This window comes from Erythrolamprus reginae, chromosome 8 (genome assembly GCF_031021105.1).
Source record: "Erythrolamprus reginae isolate rEryReg1 chromosome 8, rEryReg1.hap1, whole genome shotgun sequence".
Classification (NCBI taxonomy): Eukaryota; Metazoa; Chordata; class Lepidosauria; order Squamata; family Dipsadidae; genus Erythrolamprus; species Erythrolamprus reginae.
The window spans coordinates 19,567,332-19,580,286 of NC_091957.1; the positions used below are offsets into that span (position 1 = coordinate 19,567,332).

General features: G+C 40.4%; 1 protein-coding gene across 2 annotated transcripts in view; it reads right to left on the bottom strand.

The window, feature by feature from the left end:
- The window catches only part of PRKCZ (protein kinase C zeta), a 97,316-nt gene extending 92,003 nt beyond the window's left edge, over nt 1–5,313 (bottom strand). Inside the window, exons 1-3 of one of the 2 annotated variants that reach the window (XM_070759119.1) lie at nt 4,900–5,313; nt 4,575–4,637; nt 937–1,167 (exon numbers count right to left, since the gene is read on the bottom strand). In XM_070759119.1, the coding sequence (XP_070615220.1) occupies nt 937–1,022 (86 nt within the window). In that variant the 5' untranslated portion in view covers nt 1,023–1,167; nt 4,575–4,637; nt 4,900–5,313. The remainder of the gene's footprint in view (nt 1–936; nt 1,168–4,574; nt 4,638–4,899) is intronic. The other variant, XM_070759118.1, reaches the window with a different exon arrangement.
- Nucleotides 5,314–12,955: the final 7,642 nt, after the last annotated feature.

Below are 12,955 nucleotides of genomic sequence, written 5' to 3' on the forward strand. Positions count from 1 at the left end.
GATTTCTGTAACACTCAAAGCAGACATTTTCTCAAAACTGGAACCACAAATAGGAATATCAAATCTAACCTAAATTATGTCTCTTCACGGTTATGTCCCTCCTGCCAGGCTACCACTAAGAGTTAAGTCTGATTTTTAATTTGGTTTTCACTATCAATAATTTTTTTATGAAAATAAAAAGAAAAAATATTACAGTAAAGAAGTCATTGTACAGCGCATATCTCAACATTTTTACCACATTATCTAATCTACTAATAGATAATGGTTGACAAATGCACAACTTTATGTCTTTTTATCTTTGCCAAATTTGGTCGTCCTTTCCTCTCTCCCCGTCCCTTAAAATGGTGATGCTTAAGAAAGCAAGAAAGCCAAAATATGCAAAGCAGTAGCTCAAAAACTTCACACCGAAATTCCATTTTCAATTAAAATGGTAGAAATGCAAATATATGCAGGTAGTCCTCAACTTATGATCAGAACTTCCATTGCTAAGCAAGGCAGTTGTTAAATGAATCACATTCACGTTTATGACCTTTTATGAAAGGTTTATGGCTTTTAAGTACTGTTTATGACTTTTTGCAGTGAATCACTGCAGTTATTAAGTGAATTAAGGTTGTTAAGCAAGTTTGGCTCTCCTCAATGACTTGACTTGTTGGAAGTCAGCTGGAAAGGTGACAAATGAGGATCACATGACCTTGGAATGCTGCAACTGTATAAGTACATGCCAGTTGCCAAGCATCTGAATTTTGATCACGTGACCATGAAGATGCTGTGATTGTCATAAGTGCAAGAAATGGTTGTAAGTCACTTTTTTCCAGTGCTGTTGTTAACTCCCAAATGTCTCTAAATGAATTGTTGTAAGTCGAGGCCTATCTGTATAGCTTGAACGAAAGGAGTGAAGAAGAATGCAGTGCATAAAACACCCTTAATGTAACTTACCCATTATAATGAGTTTTTACTCTAATGAAGTCTTTCTTCATGTTCATTTTTGATCCCATTCTGCTAGGCATGGTAGTATGCAACATTCAAATGGGGAAACAATGTCCTCGTTTTATAGACTCATCTTTCAAATCATTCAAAGAATGACGAGGGGTTGCAATAAATGAACAGGCAACATTTTTATGCTTCTTCCCAGTAAAAAACTTCATTAGACTGCATGCACACAAAAGTCTATACAAAAAAAAAAAGAAAACAAATGAATGGAAAACATAATAAATACTGAATTAAACCTAAAAAGGACATGCAAAGTCAAACAAATGAACAATGTAATTTGTGTTCCTTTTCTTGCTACAATAAAGTTTTATACTGTTGCTTAAGGTACCGTTACACCATAAGGGTTAAAAAACCCAACCTTGTAACTTTAAGCATGATTAGATTTAAATTGTGTATGTTCTAGAAGTTGCATCTGCTAAAACAAAGCAGGTAATATTTTGGCCACTAACGTTAGTTATCCCTACTTGAAAAACGGAATTATTTTTAGCAAACAAATTTGCTGGCTTGATTCCAAATTTGCAAGCAGGTAAACTACAAAAATTTTGATACAATCTGTTCAAAGGGAAATTTTCTAATCACCAGTAAGGTTTGACTCAGGAATTCTTAAAAATTGGAAAGTTTACATTTTGTTTTTTATCTTAATCACAGTCTTAAAGTATAGAACAAATTGTAACACCCTTGCATTTAGTTAGAACAGCTAGAAAAGCTAATACAGTACCTTTAATAAAAAGATTAACATTTCCACAGACCCAACTCTCAGAATTTTTAAGAAGTTGTGTCAAACTTACAAATCATGTCTTAAATCTTATGAACATTTAAATATTGTACATTATATTTTACGGAACAAGTGCAACTCTAAAACTTTGTATTCTGGAGTTGTAAAGATGTGTTTGCCTACCTGTCACTGAATTATGTCAAATGATCTTTATTTCACACAGAAAGAAAAGAATCAGCTCCATTTTCCCAGAAATTATCTGTACTGTATAACCCTTCTCCTTTGAGAGCATACTTTTCTATTCCTGGATCTCCCAGAGTAGCAGGGCAATATATATATATGGCCCCTTCATGACTTGTAGACCACAACTCCCAGAATTCCTAAGCAAGCATGGCTGGCTCAGGAATTCTGGGAGTTGAAGTCAACAATTCATAAACAAGCCATAGTTCCCCACCCTTGCTGTAACTTCTGGGCCACCAGACACACATGCATTCCTCACATACCATCAATGCCCTCTTCACATTATAATTTAAGAGAAGGAAAAACACACCCTTTTCACCTTCCATTCCCAGGGCCTCACTCACTCACCACACTCGCTTACCTTCTTAAAAAGACTTCCTGTTCCTTCAGCATCAAGTTTACCTCCTGGCTCAACATCCCATCACTATAATTTAGCCCAATTATATTTAATTGGAATTCTCACATCTTCTTTTTCATTACCTTGGTACCAATTCCTTTGTTTATTTAGTTGTAATGCTCATAGTGGGGCCAAAACCTCTCCTCTCTTGTACAAAAGACCTTTATTCTGTATTCAATAATAATGGTATCAGCTCACCATTTTCCACCCTTTGATCAAACTACCTTTGATTCATGCAATGGGCGTGTTTGTGCCACACGCATAAGGAACCACAAGTAGCCTGATAAAAGCAGAATCTTAGATTGAAGTTCACATCAGCCAGGAAAGCCAACTATTATTGTGGGAGAAAATGGCAGGAAAGACCATCATCTAAGCCAAAAATCGCATACAAATTAAATATCTCAATTTTTCTTTCTTTCTACGCCTTCCCAGCAAAGTAGACCTCATACATCTTTTCCACTGACATTGTCAATCCCTCACAAAAGGGATCTTACCTCCACCAGATGAGAAGCAATGACAACACACTATTATGCAGAAGAGCAATAAAACTCTCCTCTCTCAAGCGCATCTCTTGACACTTTGTGTGTGTGTGTATCTGCAGAGATACTGGTAGGTCTTTCTTATGACACATTTTCCCCATCCTCCCCCATACAAAGTTTTGACTGACAAAAGAAAGTACTATAGAAACTATTAACAAATAACATTTATGCCTTTCGCTGTAGAATAATATTTAACTATATGAATTATTAATTTAATCTAACAGTAAACTTATCCAATATACATATAAATGGCTATATAATGTTAATAAAGTTCATACACACAAAGGTAATAATGTATACTATATTAATACTCATAATACACTCATAAACAGCACATACATGGAAATACACCTATTTTGTTCTGTGTGTATATAGTGCTAAATATTATAACAACACTATTCATAGTCCTAGGCTTTCCATCACCTTAACACCCCTTTATTTAAATGCAGAATCATGCAACAGTATGGAAGTAATTTGATGACCCTTTCCAGGACATTTTCATTGCGCCTTCCCAGGTACATCTACAGCCCTGGCATTTCCAGGTGGCCTCCCATCCAACTAGTAATTGGCTCCAAATTTTAGCTTTTTGAGATTAGACCAGGTGGGCTAGATTCTAACATCTGCTATGGAGAATACAGAATGATTCTATGTATCTGTGTGAGAGGTTTGTGTGTAGACACTATAACCCAATGTCAATTCTATGTAGACTTTGTTGCCAATATTTGCTATTGTTGCTGTTCTTGTGCTCCTTGAAGTCCAGTAAGTCTGAAGGAGTTTACAGTATATACAGTACAGTATTGTGTTTGATAATAATAACAAAAATCAACAGTAACACCCACAATGTTTGCATTCTTTCTACCAGTTCTCTGCCCCACTAATTTCTCTAGCTAGAGAATATGATCTAATTATATACAATACACATATACCCCTCCCCAACATATATACAATAGTCATTGCAACTTATACACCACTACAGAGATGAAATAGAAATAGATTTCAAGCATCTTAAAGGAGTAACCAAAATAAAACAAACCAATCAAAATTTATTTTACAGAGAAGTCTTGTAGCAACTGTAACAGAAGTTATGTTCTCTCCTATCCTGTGTTGGCTCTGTCCCACCTGATGTCAAATTCAGCTAAAGAATATGATCTAATTAGACAGGTGGAGAGAGAGAGAGAGAATACTATGAATATTAGTATCAATTTTATGAATTAAAATTCATAATATACATGAATATTAGTATCACAACTTTGTTGTGAGCCGCCCTGAGTCCTAGGAATAGGGCGGCATAAAAATCAAATAAGTAAATAACTAAGTAAATAAATAAAATAAGTAGTAAGGGAAAGGCGTTCTCCCAAACTTCTTTTCAACTCTAACAACCCAATGTTGTTGTGACTGCTGTTGTTATGGGTTTCAAGTCAATCCCAATTCCTGGAGACAAGAGGAACAAATGCACGTCTCTCTTTCTTGCCAACATTTTTTCCGGAAGCGGTTTGCCAATACCGGTACTTTCTCCCAGAGGAGAGGAGAAAAAGATCTACCACCCAGAAGTTGCCCTTGAATAGAATAGAATAGAGAAAGAATAGAATAGAGTAGAATTCTTTATTGGCCAAGTGCGATTGGACACACACACAAGGTATTTGTCTTTGGTGCATATTGGTGGCTTTTGGTCCTAAGCAGGATTAGAACTCACCTCTTTTCCGCTTCAGAATCCAGTTCTTTACCACCAATCGGCTCCGGACAATAAAAATAAGACCTGATTGGAGAGAAAGATGAATAGTAATAAATTAATATTAATTTTTTTAAAGCAATATCTTGGTCGGCATTTTCTCAGAGGGGTCCCCCCCACTAGTTTAGCTTCCTGCCTTGGGTTAATGGGGAGGGGAGTTGCTGGGGGGGGGTCTTTTCCACCTGCCCCCTCGTTACTCCTCCCCCATTAGTACTGGCTCCCCTGGTTGACCCCTTTCCCTCCCTCATCTCAGCTTCCTAGTTCCACCCCCCCCCTTAAGAAAGCTCACCTGTTAGGGGAGGTCTCCCCTTCTATACAGGAATCCCACCCACCCCTCACTTCCAGGCTGAGGTAAAGTGAGGTGAAGTACGTGGGGGGGGATCGCCTTCCCGCGCCCGCCCCGCGGAAGTTTGCCTCCAACTTTCCAGAGGAGACGAGAGGAAGGGCTTGGGGTTCTCCTTCGCGTCCGCCCCTTTCTTGACAGGATTTTTTTTTCCTTGGCGTTTCGCTTCGGGTTTTTCCTCAACCCGCCCTACTTTTTTTTCCCCCTCAAAGGAGGAGGCGCGCCCCTGTGTGCGCGCGCGGGCAGGTGAAAGAAGGCGCGCGCGCTCCCGCCGCCTGGGCTCACCCCCTCAGCGCCCCCCGGCCGCTCTCCGCGCAGCCGCTCTCCCGCCTCCCAACATGGCGGCCCCGCCTCACCGAGGGACGCCTCCCCTCTCGGCCCCGCCCTCCCCACCCGCCCGACTCGTCTGACGACCAATGGCGCGCTTTCTAAACTCCCCCCTCCCCGCACCTGCCGGCCTATAGGAAGCCAGGGCCGGACCGGCACTTCACCTGGAGGCATTGCTTCCACCACCACCCCTCCCCGCCTTCGTAGGCCAATCAGAGCTCGGGAACATGTCCTTACCTGGCGCCAAGAGCGAGGGCGGGATGTCGGCCAGCCAATGGCCGGAGCGGAACCCGAGACGGGGAGGAGGAGACTTACCTGCCCACCAATAGGGTGCAGCGAAGAGGGCTGATTTGCCTAGCAACGAAATGAATAGGGAGGGCTTGAGGTAAAAAAAAAAAAACCCGAGAGAAAGTCGAAGACCAGGTGGGCGGAAGCATCTTGATGTGACTTTTCTACCTCAGCATTATATATATAAGCCTCTTGATAAAGAAAAGTGGAGTTTATAAAAGGTTAGAATTAGCCTTAGAAGTTTTTCATTAAAAACGAGGGTTGCCTTCAAAAAATAAAAACAAATAAAAAATGAATTAGAGGTTTTCCATTAAAAATAAAAGTTGCCTAAAAAAATTTTTTTTAAAAAAATTAAAAAATGAATTAGCCTAGACGTTTTTCATTAAAAACAAGTGTTGCCATAAAATAAAATAAAATAAATAAAATAATAAAGTAAATAAAATAAAATAAAATAATAAAATATGAATTAGCCTAGAGGTTTTCCATAAAAAATGAGGATTGCCTTCAAATAAATAAATAAATACACACACACACACACACACACACACACACACACATATATATATATATATATATATATATATACAGTATATATATAAATGAATTACCCTAAAAGTTTTCCGTTAAAAATGAGGGTTGCCTTCAAAAAGAAAAAAAAGAAAAATAATAAAATATGAATTATCCTGCAGTGCAGCACACATTGTTACCTGTATTATTTATATAATTATTCAGAAACCAGTTGACCGCCACATATTTACTTAATTGAAATTTAATTTTCTGTAATTTTTTGTTTAGTTTCTGAGATGCTTTTTGGTGTGTCTTTTGTAGGATCAAAGTTACAGCAGAGGAAGAAGAAAAGAAGGGGAAGAAGGAAGAGGAAAATGAAATCTATAGGTAGTCCTTAACTTAAGCCAGAGGTGGGCTGCTAAGGTGGAATGGTGACGTGTGCCCGCCCCCGTAGCTCTCAGTGCTAGCAGAGTCCAGCGCAATTCTGCTACTGCACCTGGGCAGGTAGCGAAATCGCAGGTACGCCAGTCATAATTCACTTGTTTCAGGGCTGTTGTAACTTTGAACAGTGACTAACGAATGTTTGTAAGTCAAGGACAACCTGTAATCCTAAAAATTGAATTTAAAAAAACCAACAACTTAATTTCAAAATATATAAGCTTTTGTAATTTTTATGAATGGTATATTGTGTGGTCTGTTTATTTTTTGTCTTTGTTTATGTTCTATGTCTTTAAAAATTCAATAATTAAAAAAAATTAAAAAACAACAACAAACCTCTATTAATGTATTTTAAGAGCCGAGGTGGCACAGTGGTCAGAGCGCAGTACTGCAGGCTACTTCAGCTGACTGCTAGCTGCGTGTTGGCAGTTCAAATCTTACCGATTCAAGGTTGACTCAGCCTTTCATCCTTCTGAGGTCGATAAAATGAGGACTTAGATTTTTGGAGGCAAGACGCTGACTCTGTAAACTGCTTAGAGTATGTTGTAAAATCACTATGAAAGGTTATATAAGTCTTAAGTGCTATTTCTAGTGCTATTATATTTTCTTTTCCTCCAGGGTTTAGTTAACTTCGTTGTTTTCTTTGTACTTTTATAAGAGTAATATTAGAGATATCAAGATAGAGCCAAGTGAAATAAAAACTCTATTTTCTCTTCGGTCATGTTCTGGATTAAGTTTAGCAAAGGATTGTGCAACAGATATAAGAAATGACCTATGGTTCACTGAATTAATTCAATGGCTCAAGTTCATGCAACTTGCTAAAACATTAGAAAACGTATCTGGATTTGCACAATACACTGGGCCATAAAGCAGCCAAACACATTCTTTAATCCCAGCCATCATATGATAACCTTAATCATGGCAACACAATGTGGCTTGTAAGCAGACCATAGTTTAGCACGATGTAGAAAGTTTGTTCATATTCTTACAATAACAGAAAATCATCTTCAAAAGTAAAGTTCTACGGTATGAGCTACAAAAATGTCTGTTTTACTTTAGGCCAAACACAATCTTGGGTTTCTGTATAGAAGGAATATATGGTGTTGTTTTCTCCAGCAGAGGGCAAGAGAACATTAGCTAAATGTTAGTGGGAAAAGGGTTTTAGCCAATCATCGGATTCAGTTCTGTTTTTGAATTTTAGAGGCTATTATGAAGAAAAAGCAAAAGATAAAAGAAATGTAAGTGGCCTTTGGGGAATAGAGTATTCATCATTCTCTAAGATTAATAATGTATTTGTAAATAGTAGACAATAAACCTTAAATAGTAGCAGGGGTTGGAATCTGGTTTTGTCCTAGTGAAATTATGTGCTACTTAACAACTGCAATTGAGCCCAAAATTTCTGTTAAGTGAGACATTTAAGTGTCCTTGGGACACAGCAATGGTCATACTGTATGTACGAACCAGTTGTCAAACATCTGGGGAGGGGTGCTACAAAGGTTGTAACACCCCCTTTCTCTTTTCTTTCCTTTTAAATTAAAATAAGGAGTGGATTTAAACCCAGTACAGTGGTACCTCTACCTAGGAACGCCCATACTTATGAACTTTTCTAGATAAGAACTGGGTGTTCAAGATTTTTTTGCCTCTTCTCAAGAACCATTTTCCACTTACAAACCCGAGCCTCCAAAACTGTAACAGGAAAAGGCAGGGAGAAGCCTCTGTGGGGCCTCTTTGGGAATCTCCTGGGAGGAAACAGGGCCGGAAAAGATAGGGAAAAGGCTCCGTGGGGCCTCTCTAGCAATTTCCTGGGAGGAAACAGGGCTGGAAAAGGTGTGGAGAAGCCTCCGTGGGGCCACTCTAGAAATTTCCTGGGAGGAAACAGGGCCTCCACCCTCCCTGTGGTTTCTCCAATCACACCCATTATTTGCTTTCATGGGAAAAATTGCTTCTTCTTACAAACGTTTCTACTTAAGAACCTGGTCACGGAACGAATTAAATTCGTAAGTAGAGGCACCACTGTATTTTATTAACCAGACATGGCAGTATAAAGGCACCTGGTGAGAAATTGGGAGACCCTGAGTTCTGGTTTCATTTTAGGGAAAGAGACAATCCCTCTTTGTCAGTCCTAAGGAGCAGACAATGGCAAATCACTTCCAAAATCTTTCCAGCAGGGATTAGTCCAGGCAGGTATCAGGAATCAACATGGACTCAAAAGCACAAATTTTATTAAAAGAGGTTGCTAAGACTTCTTGTGAACTTGACAAAATTGCAACCATGAAAAACCGAAGAGGAGAATTAAGCCCTCGAATGGATCTTGAACGTGAGCCCTTTCAGTGCTGCTCCTAAGCATTTAAAAACATATAAAATATAGGGTGTCTTAAGCAGATGGAGGGCATTTGCATATTTCTGGCAGCGTGCTTCTCTACCCCCTTGCGTTTCTCTCTCTCCACAAGAGGAAAAGGCTGCTCTGATGCAAGGCTGCTACCCCAGCAGATGTCTTACAGATTGTTCTCAGTTGGCCAACTGTCTTTTGCTTAATCTCACTGGCTGTTGGGCCTCTTACAAATGCCACAAGATACAGTTTTCTCCACCTCCCACAGTAGCTACAACAGATGGTATGTGAGTGAGGGGGAAAGAAAACGGTCTTCCCTCCAGTCAGCATCAATAAGGCTGCCCGTCCTTTGAAGGATCCATTCAGGGAGAGTCAAAATAAACCAGTTTCCTTACGACTAAATAAAGACTTGACACAAAACCCAAGGTCTGCTTCTTTTCAGGGGGGGGGGAGGAAAGAAAGAAAAGAAGAGAAAGAAAGAAGGAAAGAAAGAAGGAAGAGAAGGAAGGAGGGAAAAAAGAAAGAAAGAGAAAGGAAGGAAGGAAGGAAGGAAGGAAAAGAAAAAAGGAAGGAAGAAAAGAAAAAAGGGAGGGAAGGGAAGGAAGGAAGGAAAAGAAAAAAGGAAGGGGAGGGAAGGAAGGAAGACAAAGAAAGAAAGAAAGAAAATAAAATAAAAAAGGGAGGGAAGGAAGGAAGGAAGAAAAAAGAAAGAGAAAGAGAGAGAGAAGGAAAGAAAGAAAGAAAGAAATGGGTGGAACCACCTAAGACAGAAAGGGCTCCTGTGATGTTATTCAACACTTTTTAAAAAAAAATCCTGGAGATACACAGTATATGTGTTGCCACGGTACTGTATTCCTATTAGCTTTTTCTTAATTTCTTTTCAAGAACTGGAGTGTGGGTGAGGAATTACCAAATGCTTTCAGTGCAACAGATAAATCACACTCCTTGTATCCAGCAGACTTTTTTGCCACCTCTAATAGGGATTTCAATTAAGGCGAATGACAATAGGCAAACAATGACATCGAAAGCAAGCGGAATAACAGAACAACAGAGTCTGAAGGGGTCCTGGAGGTCTTCTAGTCCAACCCCTTGTTCAAGCAGGAAATCCAGAAAGAACAAATATGGGAAAACAACAACAACAAATCAGGACATTGAAAATCCCTAGGATTAATGACTATTCAGAGAAGTTGACTGGCAACAGTTCTGATCCCTGTAGGGGCTTTCAAAGAGGTGGTTAAAAAAATTAAGATGGCTGATTCATTAACCAGGGATAGGTACCGGTAAGTAACCCGACTCAATAAAACTGGTTCACTAATCAGCAGTCTCTGATTGCAATGAGACAGAAGAAAAATGCGACGAAAAAAGAGGGAAGAGCAGAATAGACAATCAGAGCATGGCTGTGATGCATCTTCCTGCAATCTTTGGAGAGGGTCCATTAATTCCCCCAAAACCTCTATTTAATTGTGCTGGCACAGAGAAAAAGGTGTAGGTGGGAGTTTTTCCTTCTAATACACAGTTTTTTAAAAAGGTTTTTCAATTCCTTTGCTTAACAACAGAAGCTATTAGCTGTAAGCAGTTCAAGGACCGAATAGAGTTGGTTGCTCCTGATAGAAGGAGACTTACTGGAACGGCACTAATATATATTTTTTTAAAGTTCATTATCTGCTAGTGGAAAACAATTCCCTTTAAGAAGCAAAGAGGGACTGTTTTTTCTTCCCAGGGCCATCTGCAGCAGCTTCAGCAAGACGACTTTCCCCTCACCTCACTTTTTTTCTCTTCCCAAATACAGTAGTACCTCTACTTACGAACTTAATTCGTTCTGTGACCAGGTTCTTAAGTAGAAAAGTCTGTAAGAAGAAGCAATTTTCCCCATAGGAATCAATGTAAAAGCAAATAATGTGTGTGATTGGGGAAACCACAGGGAGGGTGGAGACCCTATTTCCTCCCAGGAGATTCCTAGAGAGGACCCACAGAGGCTTCTCCCCGCCTTTTCCGGCCCTTTTTCCTCCAAGGAGCTTCCCAGAGAGGCCCCACGGAGGCTTCTCCCTACATTTTCTGTCCCTGTTTCCTCCCAGGAGATTCCTAGATAGGCCCCACGGAGGCTTCTCCCTGCCTTTTCCCGTTACAGTTTCGAAGGCTCGGGTTTGTAAGTAGAAAATGGTTCTTGTGAAGAGGCAAAAAACTCTTGAACACTCGGTTCCTATCCAGAAAAGTTTGTAAGTAGAGGCGTTCTTAGGTAGAGGTACCACTGTACAACAATGTAATTCAACGCTACCACCGTCCCCTTCATTGCAAACAATCCAGTTTCCGTTCTTTTACCAGAAGAAGATAAACAAAGGGCTGGAGGTTAAACCATATAAAGAAGGGCTGCAGGAACTGAATGCAGTGGTACCTCTACTTAAGAACTTAATTCGTTCTGTGACCAGGTTCTTAAGTAGAAACGTTCTTAAGTAGAAGCAATTTTTCCCATAGGAATCAATGAAAAAGCAAATAATGTGTGCAAAGCCATTAGGAAGGAAAGAAAAGCTTCGAATTTGGGTGGGAGGAGGAAGACGAAGAAGAGGAGGAGGACAGTCGCTGCTGAAGGAAAAAGGTGAGGTGAGGGGAATCAAAAAAATCTAAAACTATAAGGCTTAAAAAAAGAAAGAGGGACCCTGAGGCGGCGAGGAGGAGCATGCGCCTCCAATACCCCCACGCTGCCTCTTCCTTCCCCTGCTGAAGGGCTCCCCTCCTCTTGCTTGCTCGCTTTATAGCCGGCGCCTTTCCTTCGCTGTGGTGATTCCTTGGCCGCCCAGAGCGAAGGGAGCATTTCTTTTCTCTGGGCGCTGGCAGAGGTTTATTCCCCGTCCAAGCGCCCAGAGAAAGGAAAATGCTTCATTCACTCTGGATTGCCAAAGAGGCTTTGGCAATCCAGAGTGAATGAAGCATTTTCCTTAAGCACCACCAAAAGGATCCTCTGGCAGCCCAGATGGCTGGGATTGAAGGGGGGGTGGCAGGAAACTGGCCGGGCCTTTGTGCCGCTCTCAAATTTCCTGGGAATTTTTTCCAGGCTCGGGTTCGTAAGTAGAAAATGGTTCTTAAATGGAGGCAAAAAAAATCTTGAACACCCGGATTTTATCTAGAAAAGTTCTTAAGTACAGGCGTTCTTAAGTAGAGGTACAACTGTTTGTCTAATTTAATGAAAAGAAGGACCAGGGGAGACATGATAGCAGTCTTCCAAAATCTCAAGGGTTGCTACAAAGTAGAGGGAGTCAAACTATTCCCCAAACTAAGGAGAAATTTCCTGACAGTTAGAATAATTAATCAGTGGAACAGCTTCAGAGGTTGCGAATGCTCCAACACTGGAAGTTTTTAAGATGTTGGATAACCATTTGTCTGAAGTGGTGTAGGGTCTCATTCCTGAACAGGGGGTTGGACTAGAAGACCTCCAATGACCCTTTCAACTACAGTGGTACCTCTACCTAAGAATGCCTCTATTTACAAACTTTTCTAGATAAGAACAGTGTGTTCAAGATTTTTTTGCCTCTTCTCAAGAACCATTTTTCACTTACAAATCTGAGCCTCTGAAACTGTAACCGGAAAAGGCCAGGGAGAAGCCTCCGTGGGACCTCTCTAGGAATCTCCTGGGAGGAAGCAGGGCTGGAAAAGGTGGGGAGAAGCCTCCGTGGGGCCTCTCATGGAATCTCCTGGGAGGATACAGGGCCAGAAAAGGGGGGAGAATCCTCTGTGGGGCCTCTCTAGGAATCTCCTGGGAGGATACAGGGCCGGAAAAGGCAGGGAGAAGCCTCCATGGGGCCTCTCTAGGAATCTCCTGGGAGGGAAACAGGGCCTCCACCGTCCCTGTGGTTTCCCCAATGCTTTTACATTGATTCCTATGGAGAAAAAATGGCTTTTTCTTATAAACTTTTCTACTTAAGAACCTGGTCATGGAACGAATTAAGTTTGTAAGTAGAGGTACCACTGTATTATATTATTATTATTATTATTATTATTATTATTATTATTATTATTGATAATGATAACAACAACAACAACAACAGAGTTGGAAGGGATCTTGGGGGTCTTCTTGTCCAACCCCCTCCTATCTATCTATCTATCTTTATCCATCTCTAT